The 13,995-nt window shown below is 43.5% G+C and overlaps 1 protein-coding gene across 5 annotated transcripts in view; it reads left to right on the forward strand.

Annotated features, from left to right (window-relative positions):
* Positions 1–4,342, forward strand: part of RBL1 (RB transcriptional corepressor like 1) — a 90,583-nt gene extending 86,241 nt beyond the window's left edge. For all 5 annotated transcript variants that reach the window (XM_054256856.2, XM_035297979.3, XM_035297980.3 and 2 more), the window contains one exon: positions 2,240–4,342. In XM_054256856.2, the coding sequence (XP_054112831.1) occupies positions 2,240–2,410 (171 nt within the window). In that variant the 3' untranslated portion in view covers positions 2,411–4,342. The remainder of the gene's footprint in view (positions 1–2,239) is intronic.
* Positions 4,343–13,995: the final 9,653 nt, after the last annotated feature.

The raw sequence follows: 13,995 nt of genomic DNA on the forward strand, positions 1-13,995 counted from the left end.
GAGCAGTGTCTTCAGTTTGAGGTAGTTTAATCCATTATTATTGACATGGTCTTTGTGGAGTTCACTTTGAAAGTCCCCAGCATGTTTCTCTGTTCAAGCAAGATCTTGAAAAGGGACCAGTAAGGCAATACCTGCACGTGGTCAGACATGGGGCATGATGTCAAGTGTAAAGAAAGGTGTTGGATGTGAAAGTGCATTTAGTGGAGGGTAACCAGGAAAATGTCTAAAAACAGAAGCCTCCTCTTATGTGCATAGACAACTCTGTGATTATCTCCATCCTTATCCCTGTTCAACAATGAAGATGTGATGGACATAATTGCTGTTTTCACATACTTTATGGACTATCAAGCAGATATGTTCAGTATGTTTCCAGAAGTCAAAATCAGTATAAACTGAAAGAAATTGTAGTGGGGCACATTGTAACTCAGTCCAAATACAGTGGCTGCTTCTTAACTCATTACTTTGTTATTCAGTTACACAGATACCTATAGAGTTCCTACTATACTTGATAAAGTTGACTAGGATAATATACCTGACTGGGCATAGTGGCTCAAGCCTATAATCCTAGCACTTGGGGAGGCCAAGGCAAGGATTGAGCCCAAGAGTTGAAGGGCAACATACCAGGCCGCCATCTGTACAAAAAAATTTTTAAAAGCAAAACAATTATCTGGGTTTGGTGACATGCACCTATAGTCCCAGCTACTCAGGAGGCTGAGGTGGGAAAATCACTTGAGCCCTGGAGGCTACAGTGAGCTGTGATTGCACCACTGCACTCTGACCTGGGTGACAGAGTGGAACCCTGTCTCAAAAAACAAAAAGATTCACTTCTTCATGGACTTATATTTCTTCCTTTTGCAAATTTATTTCCCATAAGGATGTTCAGAAGAGATTGCTGCATGGAGTCAAAGATTGACTTGACTTCTAAGACAGTGATTCTGAAATCATGAATCAGAATCACCTGGGGAGCTTGTTGAATGCAGATACCTGTCCCACAGACCTTGTGAATAACAAATCATCAGCTAGCAGGTCTAGGACTCTATGACATGCTCCCTATAATTGTTATATACGTGGATTTCAAGAACCACTTCTCTGCAACCTTGTTACTCAGAGTATGGTTCATGGACCAGCAACATCAGGATCACCTGGGAGCTTGTGAGAATTCCAAAATCTCAGGCCCTACACCAGCCCTACTAATTTTGAATCTGCAGGTTAACAAGATCTTTAAATAATTAGTAAGTGCATTAAAGGTTGAAAAGCAGCTAGGCGAGGTGTCTTACACTTGTAATCCTAGCACTTTGGGAGGCCAAGAGGGAAGGATTGCTTGAGTGCAGGCGTTGAAGACTAACCTGGGCAACATGACGAAACCCCGTCTTTGCTAAAAATACAAAAAATTAGTCAGACATGGTGGCTCACGCCTATAATCCCAGCACTTTGGGTCCCAGCACTTTGGGAGGCCAAGGCAAGTGGATCGCCCTAGGTTGGGAGTTCGAGACCAGCCTGACCAATATGGTGAAACCCCATCTCTACTAAAACTACAAAAAAAATAGCCAGGCATGGTGGCATGCACCTGTAGTCCCAACTAGGGAGGCTAAGGCAAGAGAATCGCTTGAATCCAGGAGGCAGAAATTGCAGTGAGCCAAGATTGTGCCCTGCACTCCAGCCTAGGCAACAACAACAAAAAAGCTTCTGCTGCTTCTAGTCTGGGTACTACGCATTGAGAACTACTGTTCTACAGTAAATTCAAATTTTTTTTTTTTTTTTTTGAGACAGGGTCTCATTCTGTTGCCCAGGCTGAAGTACAGTGGCATGATCACTGCTCACTGCAGCCTCCACCTCCCCAGGCTCAGGTAATGCTCCCACCTTAACCTCTTGAGTAGCTGGGACTACAGGCACAAGCCACCACACCTGGCTGATTTTTGTATTTTTTATAGAGACTGGGTTTGCCCTGTTGCCCAGGCTGGTGTCAAACTCCTGGGCTCAAGTGATCAAACCATCTTGGCCTCTCAAAGTGCTGGTATTATAGGCCACCACACCTGGCCTTAAATCTGATTTTTTAAACTATCTGAAAAGATTAGTTCTAGCCATCCCTTATTAGGTTGTTCTAACTTTAAAAAAGAATCATTATCCCATTGTTAAGATTTGGATAGAGGATAGAGCGCAGGAAAAAACAATTAACTTGGTTGTTTGCTGCCATTTTCCCTCTCCTTCTTTTATTCACACACTTTCTGTTTCTGTACAGAGTTTGAAAGATATCAACAACATGATAAGGCAAGGTGAGCAGAGAACCAAGAAGCGAGCAATAGCCATCGATAGTGATGCAGAATCCCCTGCCAAACGTGCCTGTCAAGAAAATGATGATGTTTTACTGAAACGACTACAGAATGTTGTCAGTGAGAGAGCAAGTCATTAATGTTGTTGTTTCTGTGATAAAAGCACTTTCAGATCATTCTGCAGAAAGTTGGAGCTCTGTCCTTCAAACCTTTTTGGCCCTATAGATGGTAAATATCACTGGGTTATAAGAAAAAATTGCACAAAAATTATGTGCTTTTAATACCCAAAATGTGGTTGACAGAGATGTATTTTAAGTTGGATTGGAAAGGAATATTTTAAGTGCCTTTTAAAAATATTAATAGTCAAGGAATTTTTTTTTTAATGTGTGCTCCTTGGGTTAGTTTTCAAGATGAAATAAGGAGAAACCCTGTAACTTTTTAGCTCTCTTTTAAAAATAAATGTCTCCTTCTTCTGAGCTTTGTAATATGAGGATAAATAATCTACTTTTGGTAAGCATGCTTTCAGATATTTGTATTCTCAATTTAATTGAAGGAGAGGGTTGGTTCCCAGAGTACCTGAGCCAGAGGGTGATGTACCAGCCTGTCTCTGGCCCACTGTGGTAATTACACATCCAGGTGCCACCACCATTCAGGGTTGTCTCACCCCTTCTCATGCCTTTTCTCTCCTTGAGCAAAAGCAGATTTGCACCTGAGCCCCAGTGCTACCCTTATCCTTGCTTTTAAGCCCTAAGCCATATTAGCCTGATGTTACAAACCAAAAAATGGGCTACTTTTTCTTTTGTAAACTATCATTTTGGTTTCTGTGGCATTAACTTAATCATGCATGATCGCGTTAACTCATGTAGTTCTCAAAATTGGCAGCTGCTTCTCAACCCAGTAGAATAAAATTCAGTTAGTTATTAAAAGCTAAATTTCCTGTTAGTAAGGTAACATCTTGATGATGTATGGTATACTATTTTTCACATCGTACTATCAGTCATGTCTAATTGAGTCCCTAAGAATATTTGAAAACGTTTAAAAAACCACATAAATATCATCTCATGCCTCATAATTCTAATATATTGAATACATCAGTAAAACAGCTGATTATTACTTCCCCCAACTTTGTTCTCAGTATTATTAGTGCATCATGAGTTTCCTGCTAGTGTTTGACCACTGGGTACTCCCGAAGATGTTTTCCAGTACTAGGGATGCAGCTTTCCAAAATATCACCTCTTTAACATTTACTTTTTCTAATATGTGTCCAGAATCCAGAGGGTATGGATAAGCCATTCATAGTTTATTTTGAGAACTTTTATCAAATCTTTATGTTTCTAACTGCAAACCTTAATTTTTGAAAGGCACAATGTTTAACTCACCTGTTTTTAACCAGGCTAATTTAAAATAGTCTAAGATTTGGCTGTCACTAATTAGTATTCTCAAGAATTTTATTTTTCTATTTTTAAGAAGAAAAGGGATTTTGGTCACATTTTGCTTGTAAATGAAAATTACATCCTCATTCTTTGTGTAGTATCTACACATTGTTATAAGCCAAATAACAAAATCTGTCTTGAATCCTTGTACATATTTGTATGTCGCCATAACTGTTGTATCATTTTTATCTTCATTATTATGCAAAATGTAAATGAGCATTTGTACATTGACTGTATAAGAAACCCTGGGCTGGGTGCTGTGGCTCATGCCTATAATCCCAATACTTGGGAGACCAAGGGAGGAGGATTGCTTCAGTCCAGGAGTTCAAGACCAACTTGGGCAACATAGTGAGCCCTCATCTGTACAGAAAAATTTAAAAATTAGTTGGGCATGGTGGCATGTGCCTGTAGTCCCAGCTACTCAGGAGATTGACAGGAGAGGATCACTTGAGGCCAGGAGATTGAGGCTGTAGTGAGCTGTGATTACACCACTACACTCCATCCTAGGTGAGAGGGTGAGACCCTGTCTCAGAAAAGAAAAAAAAAAGAAATTCTGGACATGTTTTACCATTTTCAGGACTTGCTATCAATGTACATAAAATGGCTAATAAAAATTGGAATTGAGATTATTGAAAAAAACTATTTTTTATATGACTAGAACCAATTATACAGCCATCTAAAATCTGTCTTTTTAAATACCTACTTATGTCTTTAAGTTTTCTTAGTCTAACTTAATGGTTCCTGTGATTTCCAGGGTCTAGGGGGAAAACAAAAAATAACTGCGTAATGAATATAGAGTTTTTTGGGGGGGAGTGATAAAACTGTTTTGGAACTTGATATAGGTGGTATAGTTGCATAACATTGTGAATTTACTAAATGCCACTGTATTGTACACTTTAAAATGGTTAATTTTGTGTTATGTAAATTTCACCTTAGTTTTTTTTTAAGTCTTAGATATTATATTAGTCTGTTTTCACACTGCTGATGAAGACACATCCAAGACTGGAAAGAAAAAGAGATTTAATGGACTTACAGTTCCACGTGGCTGGAAGGCCTCACAATCATGGTGAAAGGCAAGGACGAGCAAGTCATATCTTACATGGATAGGGGCAGGCAAAGGGAGAGCTTATGCAGGGAAACTCCCATTTTTAAAAGAAACAGATCTTGTGAAACACATTCATTCTGGTCACCAGAACCGCCCAGGAAAGACCCGCCCCCACAATTCAATCACCTCCCACTGGGTTCCTCCAACGACACAGGAATTGTGAGAGTTACAATTCAAAATGAGATTTGGGTGAAGACACAGCCAAACCATATCATTCTACCCCTGGCTCCTCCTCCCAAATCTCATGTCGTCACATTTCAAAACCAATCATGCCTTCCTAACAGTCCCCCAAAGTCTTAACTCATTTCAGCATTAACCTAAAAGTCCACAGTTCAACATCTCATCTGAATCTGAGGCAGTCAGTTCTATCTATGAGCCTGTAAAATCAAAAGACAAGTAAGATACTTCCTAGCTACAATGGGGGCACAACCACTGGGTAAATATAGCCATTTCAAATAAGAAAAACTGGCCAAAACAAAGGGGCTACAGGCCCCATGCAAGTAAGTCTCAAATCCAGCAGGGCAGTGAAATCTTAAAGCTCCAAAATGATCTCTTTTGACTCCATGTTTCACATCCAGGTCATGCTGATGCAAGAGGTGGGTTCCCATGGTCTTGGACAGCTCCACCTCTGTGGTTTTGCAGGGTACGACCTCCCTCCTGGCTGTTTTCACAGACTGGCATTGAGTGTCTGCAACTTTTCCAGGCACATGGTACAAGTTGTCAGTGGATCTACCATTCTGGGGTCTGAAGGACAGTGGCCCCCTTCTCACTGCTCCACTAGGTGGTGCCCCAGTAGGGACTCCATGGTGCCTCCAACCCTACATTTCTTTTTCACACTGCCCTAGCAGAGGTTCTCTATGAGAGCCCTGCCCCTACAACAAACTTTTGCCTGGACATTAGGCGTTTTCTTACATCCTCTGAAATCTAGGCAGAGGTTCCCAAACCTCAATTCTTGACTTTTGTGCACTCACAGGATCAACACTACATGGAAGCTGCCAAGGCTTGAGGCTTGCACACTCTGAAGCCATGACCCTTTCAGTCACAGCAGGAGTGGCTGGGATGTAGAGTACTAAGTCCCTAGGCTGCAACCAGCACTGGGACGCTGGACCCAGCCCAAACCACTTTTTCCTCTTAGGTCTCCAGGCCTGTGATGGAAGGGGCTGCGATGAAGATCTCTGACATGCCCTGGAGACATTTTCCCCATTGTCTTGGTGATTAATATTCAGCTTCTCGTTGGTTATGCAAATTTCTGCAGCCAGCTTGAATTTCTCCTAGAAAATTGGATTATCTTTTCTATCACATTGTCAGTCTGTAAATTTTCTGAACCTTTATGCTCTGCTTCTCTTATAAAACTGAATGTCAGCCAGGCATAGTGGCTCACGCCTGTAATCCCAGCACTTTGGGAGGCTGAGCTGGGCAGATCACATGAGGTCAGGAGTTCAAGACCAGCGTGACCAACATGGCAAAACCCCATCTCTAAAAAAAACAAAAAAAAATGCCTTTAATAGCACCCAAGTCACATCTTGAATGCTTTGCTGCTTAGAAGTTTCTTTCACTAGATACCTTAACTCATCTCTCTGAAGATCAAGTTCCACAAATCTCTAGGGCAGGGGCAAAATGCTGCCAGTCTCTTTGCTAAAACGTTAACAAGAGTCACCCTTACTCCAGTTCACAACAATTTCCTCATCTCAATCTGAGATCACCTCAGCCTGGATTTCATTGTCAATATCATCAGCATTTTCATCAAAGCCATTCAGCAAGTCTCTAGAAAATTCCAAACTATCTCAAGTTTTCCTGTCTTCTTCTGAGCCCTCCAAACTGTTCCAACCTCTGCCTGTTACCCAATTCCAAAGTCACTTTCACATATCTGGGTATCTTTTTCAGTAGCACCACACTTTTGGTACCAATTTACTGTATTAGTCCATTTTCATGCTGCTGATAAAGACATACCTGAGATTAGGAAGTAAAAGAGGTTTGATGGACTTACAGTTTCATATGGCTGGGGAGGCCTCACAATCATGACAAAAGGCAAGGAGGAGCAAGTCACATCTTACATGGATGGTGGCAGGCAAAGAGAGAGCTCATGTAGGAAAACTATTTAAAACCATCAGATCTCATGAGATGTATTCACTGTCATGACAACAACCCAGGAAAGACCCACCCCCATAATTTAATCACCTCCCACCAGGTTCCTCTCACAACATGTGGAAATTGTGGGAGTTACAATTCAAAATGAGATTTGGATGGGGATACAGCCAAACCATATCAGATACATATGAAGAAACAGGATTATTTCAAGGCCTTAGAATAAACATGTGGACTAAGTTATAGTTAATTAAGGAAAAGGCTCATTTCTCTCTTTGGAGTGATTTCAAGGTGTATTTCTCCACATGAGACTTACAGCTTAAAAATTCTTTTTTTTTTTTTTCCTCGAGACAGTGTCTCCCACTTGTTGCCCAGACTAGAGTGCAATGGCATGATCTTGGCTCACTGAAACCTCTGCCTTGGTTCAAGCAATTCTCCTTTTGCCTCCCAAGCAGCTGGGAATATGGGTGCACATCACCATGTCAAGCTTATTTTTTGTATTTTTATTTTTTTGTTTGTTTTTAGCAGAGACAAGCTTTCACCACATTGGCAAGGCTGGTCTTGAACTCCTGACCTCAGGTGATCCACCTGCCTTGGCCTTTCAAAGTGCTGGGATCACAGATGTGAGCCACTGCTCCCAGTCGAGAGTTTATTAAAAAGTTTTGGAGCAGTAATGAAAGGAAGCAAAACATACTTGAAAGAGGGCCAAGTGGATGACTTGAAAGATCCCAGTGCCCTGTTCAGCCCTCAACTTGGGGTTTTATACACTGGCATTGTTCTGGGATTTTCTTTTCTCTTTGATTCTTCCCTTGGGAGTGGGCTGTTGCTCAACTACCATATACACAACTACCATACGCACCGGGTTTCTCTCACAACATGTGGGAATTGTGGGAGGTTGGTCAGCACTTGATATGATGACCATATGCGCAGTGCGTTTACTGAGGCTATGCACATGCTCTCTATGGGCAATTGTCCTTTACCCGTTGAACACCCCCAGAGGAAGATCATACATCCACCATTTTCCTTCTTGGTGTGTAGGCTTGAGCCCACTCACCCAACTACTGAGATCTTATTGAGAAGCTGCTGATTACCTGCATGTTTTCTGACTATTGGGAGACTGTCTTCCCTGACACTGACTGAAACCAATAATCATTTCAGAGACAATTTAACAACCACCTGACCATTACCTGATGGTAGTCTGACATTCATGGGGGGAGGGCCCTCTACTGCCCTGCTCATGTCTGCCTCACTACCTACTGTAACATTCCCCCACTCAAGAGTCCAACACCCAAGTCTTTGGGATAATGAATGAAGATCAGTCTTCTGTAACTGCTTCCTGCTGACAGAGGAGCAGTGGTGGTCTGGGCTCTCTTAGGCCCACTTGATAGTCTCCTACTTTTGCTCTTTTTTGATCTATGTCTTCATGGACCAAAATCTCAAGGAGGCTTCTGGGATTCTAGCAAGGGTGGCTCTGTGGGTTGGTGAAAGTGGTGTCCAGCCAGGTCCAAGGGAGATGGGCAGGATTTCACCTCTGTGATGTCTCATTGATAGGTCACTCAGGGGTCCTCTGTAGAAGGGTGACTCTTGAATACTGAGAGGATGATATCCCTCACTGAGGATCATCTGGAGCTTGATGGCCTGAAGGTAACAGGAAACAAATTGGGTTATCAGATTTAGAAGACCTGGACCCAAGACAGGTGCGGTGACTCACACCTGTAATCCCAGCATTTTGGGAGGCCGAGGCGGGCAGATCACAAGGTCAAGAGATTGAGACCGTCCTGGCCAACATAGTGAAACCCCGTCTCTACTAAAATACAAAAATTAGCTGGGCATGGTGGTGTGTGCCTGTAGTCCCAGCTACTTGGGAGCCTGAGGCAGAAGAATTGCTTGAAGCCGGGAGGCAGAGGTTGCAGTGAGCTGAGATCATGCCACTGCACTCCAGCATGGCGCCTAGCAAAAGAGTAAGACTCTGTCTCAAAAAAAAAAAAAAAACAAAAAACAAAAAGTAGGAGACTAACAAGTGGGCCTGAAAAGAGGACAACCCAGGAGAACCATTTCCATGTTCCCTCCCAATCTAACCAACACTGAGAAGTTTGTTCCCGTAAATAAGAGACTCAATTTATGAGTTATCTGATGTTGTCTTGTACTTTTCCCGATTGATTGAACCAAAAGCAACATTTTTCATCTAAAGCTAAACAAATTCTTCCCTGTGCTGCCATTAACATATGTAGTCCTCGGTGATTTGGGAGGACTATGGCTGCTAAAGAGTCAATTTGTTCTTGCACAGCTATTAAGGGTTTAGCCATGGTATCAATGTTGGCTGTTTCTGTTGAGAGTTGGCTATAGGTAAAGGAGGCTTCTGTGACTCCAGCAATTCTGGTTCCCATACTAGATATAATGCCAGGTCTAGCGAGAAGGGAAATTAATTGGATACCCCTCTTCACCCTGGGAAAGATGGGCTGCCCATAGATTGGTACGGGAAGAGAGATTGCCAAGGACTTTGAAGATGTCTGGGGATACACAGCCTATGGCACACATTCCAGTCCAGTGAGGGGAGAGGCATTGGTGAAATAACTGGCTACAAATATAGAAGGCTCTTCAGGTTTTAAGTAGAGATGTCAGAAAGAAATAAAGGGGTCTGACTCTTGAGGGAGGGGGGTGCCACTTGCCCCCGTTACCCGACAGGATTTAGAGGAAAGCTGCCTATAGAAGGAAGTTAGCATAAAGTAGACAGTTCTTGTATTTCAAAGGAAATTTGTAGAGTCCTACCTGCCACTTCCAGAGTTGCTCTAGGCTTGGTTCCTTTAAGGACAACATCTGATTTGGAAGCTGGTAATTGGAGAGCCCTTTCATTCAGTTCAAGGCCATTATTGGGTGGGGGTCTCACTGGGAGGCCTTTTACCTCCTTTTGGTCCTTCCAGGAGCCAAACTTAGCATATGGGACAGGCTAGTGTAGCACCCTTCCATTTGGGCAATTCCTTCTCTAGTGGCCTAGTCTTCCCCACTGATGGCAGTTACCTGGAGGAGTGTCCTGAAGGCAATCTGGAGGGGGTTGGTGGGCTTGCAGAACAGCCAGTAGTTGAGCCTGCCCCTTGTCCCTAAATTTTCCTTTTCCTTAGCCCTGTCTTCCTTGTCCTGATTTGGGTTATAAAAGATTGAGGAGGCCGGCTGCAGTGGCTCACGCCTGTAATCCCAGCACTTTGGGAGGCCGAGGCAGGTGGATCATGAGGTCAAGAGATCGAGACAGGCCAGGCACATTGGCTCATGCCACTGTGGGATCCCAGCACTTTGGGAGGTCGAGGCGGGTAGATCACAAGGTCAGGAGATCAAGACCATCCTGGCTAACATGGTGAAACCCTGTCCCTACTAAAAATACAAAAAATGAGCTGGGCATGGTGGCTGTGCCTGAAGTCCCAGCTACTAGGGAGAGTGAGGCAGGAGAATTGCTTGAACCCAGGAGGTGGAGGTTGCAGTGAGCTGAGATCACACCACTGTACTCCAGTCTGGGTGACAAGGTGAGACTTCATCTCAAGAAAAAATATATATATCAAGACCATCCTGGCCAACATGGTGAAACCCTGTGTCTACTAAAAATACAAAAAAATAGCTGAACATGTTGGTTCACACCTGTAGTCCCAGCTACTCAGGAGGCTGAGGCAGGAGAATCGCTGGAGGATTTCTGGCATAGGAGTACTGGGTCCTAAGGCTGACTGTAATTTTTCCTAATATCCAGGATGGCTTAGGTAAATAAATGGTCCTTTAGGACTACTTGTTCCTTGGGGGATTCTAGGTTTAAGTTGGCACGCTTAATAAGGGTTTCCTGCAGCCTTTTGAGAAAGGCTATAGGATTTTGGTTGGCCCCTGGTTTATTGTGGCTAACTTATTAGAGTTTATTGGCTTGACCTTACTTCATTTTATTCCCTCTATTAGACCCAGCAGTATGTGGTTCCTGGCACATATTTTTGCTTGAGTACTGTAGTCCTAATTGGGATCTTGTTGCGGAAGAGCTGTAGCCCGTGGAGAGTAGTGGACGTTTGCCAGGTGTAAGTCATCCCCACAGTGGCTCACTGCTTCACAGATGGTTTGTCTTTCCTCCTGTGAGAGGGCTTGTCCTGGGAGGATATTTACGTCCTTTCAAGTTAATCTAAATATAAGGACTGGCTGGGGGCAGTGGCTTATACCCGTAATCCCAGCGCTTTGAGAGGCTGAGGCGCATGGATCGCCTGAGATCAGAAGTTCAAGACCAGCCTGGCCAACATGGTCAAACCCCATCTCTACTAAAAATAGAAAAATTAGCCAGGCATGGTAGCGCACCTGTAGTCCCAGCTACTCAGGAGGCTGAGGCAGGAGAATTGTTTGAACCCAGGAGACAGAGGTTGTAGTGGGCTGAGATCATGCCACTGCACTCCAGCCTGGGACAGAGCAAGATGTTTTGGAAAATAAATAAATGTAAGGGCCAACATTTGGAAGCCTTCAATGAGCCTCTCGGGGTCATTTGAGAACTTTCCTTGTTTTTTTGCTGTTGTTGTTTGTTTGTTTTAATTTGCCAATGATCCAGAATGAAAAGGAGATGAGAACTTGGATGGATCCAACTGGGTCACTTACTTTCTCTAAGGGGCAGAGCCTGGAGGGAGAGCTAACGGGCTCTGTGTAGGGCAGGGCTGATTCCAAATGTCTGAGAGTGAGATAAATAGGGGAGGAGCCGGGTGGCTGTTTTTCACTTTTTGGCCTGTGGAGGAGAAGGAGGCAGTTTTTCCCCTTGGCTTTTGGAGGAGAAGGGAGTCAGGAGATGAGTCCTAGTGAAGGGCCCTGGAGAAGGCAGCTAAGCATAGCTACGATGGTGGGGTTTGCCTTACAACCTTTGTAAGGATTGGGGTTTTTCCTTCAGGCCATGAAGGTTTGTAAACGGAGAACCTCTGACTATTTCCATGACGGTGGCAGGAAAGGTCCAGCTGGAGGATGGTATTCAAATGTGTACTTTTGTGTTTTGGCCAGAGTTCCTCTGGTTTTGCAAAGGAAAATTAGTTTTTCATTTTAGGGTTTGGGTGTTGAACTTACCCCAATTCTTGAGGTGCATCCAAGGGGCATGTCCTGTGGTATGGAGATGCAATTACCTATCTGTGAAGAGAGAACAGAGGAGAGAAGGGAAAAGGCGTCTCCTCTAGTTTCCCTTCTATCTTTTTCCTGCACTTATGGCAGACCGGAGTGAACGTGGTGTCCCCCCATTCATCCTAGGAGTTCCAGAATGAACCACTGCTTACTGGGTACCCTGAACCCTGGTCTCATCCCATTTCTGGGACCAGCCTTCAGCTCTTCTAGGGGTAATCTGTTTTGTGCCTACTATGCTTGGGACTAGCCCTCAGCTCTGTTCTGTGAGTACTTTGGTCTTTGCACATTTGGCCTTGGGCCAGCCTATATCCTTGTCTCCATGACCTTATAGTGACTCTTGTTCTGAGCATTGTAACAACAAAATAATCATCTCTTTTCTCATATTCCCATATCCTATGTTCTTTAAGTAGATGAGAAGACTGCTTTTCAGCTGACAAAAGGGAGCTGGACTTCCCTCCTTTCAAATAAAACCTTGAAGGTCCTGGTTGGGTGCAGTGGCTCACGCCTGTAATCCCAGTACTTTGGGAGGCTGAGGCAGGTGGATCATGTGAGGTCGGGAGTTAGAGACCAGTCTGGCCAACATGGAGAAACCCTGCCTCTACTTTAAAAATTTAAAAATTAGCTGGGCGTGGTGGTGCATGTCTGTAATCCCAGCTACTTGGGAAGCTGAGGTAGGAGAATTGCTTGAACCTGGGAGGCAAGGTTGCAGTGAGCTGAGATTGTGCCATTGCACTCCAACCTGGGCAACAAGAGCAAAACTCTGAAACCTCGAAGGTCCTGATGTATACTGAAAAGGGTGCTTGAACTCGGGAGGCAGAGGCTACAGTGGACCAAGATCACACTACTGTACTCCAGCCTGGGTGACAGAGTGAGGCTCCATGTCATTAAAAAAAAAAAAAAATTAAAGAAAAGTTTAAGGGAAAAGGCTTTTGCAGTTTGCTTTAAGGCTGCATCTTTAGACTAGGAAGAAAAGAGAAGGGGAAAAAGAGGTTTTTGTTTGTTTTGTTTGTTTTAAGATGGTGTCTCACTCTGTAGCTCAGGCTGGAGTATAGTGGCATGATATCAGCTCACTCCGACATTGACCTCCCGGGTTCAACAATTCTCGTGCCTCAGCCTCCTGAGTAGCTGGGCTTACCATGCCCAACTAATGTTTGTATGTTTTGTAGATACAGGGTTTCACTATGTTGGTTAGGCTGGCCTCGAATTCCTAACCTCAAGTGATCCACCCACTTTGGCGTCCCAAAGTTCTGGGATTACAGGCATGAGCCACTGTGTCCGGCCAAAACAAGTTTTAAAATGCATTTTGAGATAGGTGAGGTGGCTCATACCTGTAATCCCAGCACTTTGGAAGGCTGAGGCTGGAGGATCGCTTGAGCTCAGGAGTTCAAGACCAGCCTGGGCAACAAAATGAGGCCCTGTCTCTACAAAAAAATACAAAAGTTAGACAGGTGAAATAGCGCTTGCCTGTAGTCCCAGCTACTTGAGAGGCTGAGGTAGGAGGATTGCTTGAGCCCAGAAGCTTGAGGCTGCAGGGAGCCCTAATCATGCCACTGCACTCCAGCCTGGGTGACACATTGTGACCCTGTCTCCAAAACTAATAAAATAAAATTCATTTTGAAGTTAAGCTGCTCCATTACAAGAGGTCACCTATTTTTAATTTTTATTACAATTATTTTTACATGAAGGAAATTATGCAAATCTTAAGTCATATAGCATGAATTTTTTCAGCTTTATTATAATTTACATACAATAAAATTTACTCATCTTAAGTGTAGAGTTTGATGAATGTTAGTGATGCATATAGTTGTATAACTACCACCACAAAGAAAATACAGAATATTTCCATCACTCTAAAAAGTTTTCTCATGCCCTTTGATCTCCTTCCCTGCCCTCCCCACATCCTCCCTACCACACGCCCAGGCAACAGTTGCTCGCTTTATGTCACCTTGGTTTTGCCTTTTTAAGAATTTCATATACATATATATGTGTGTGT

The sequence above is a fragment of the Callithrix jacchus genome, chromosome 5, assembly GCF_049354715.1.
Source record: "Callithrix jacchus isolate 240 chromosome 5, calJac240_pri, whole genome shotgun sequence".
In the NCBI taxonomy this organism is placed as follows: Eukaryota; Metazoa; Chordata; class Mammalia; order Primates; family Cebidae; genus Callithrix; species Callithrix jacchus.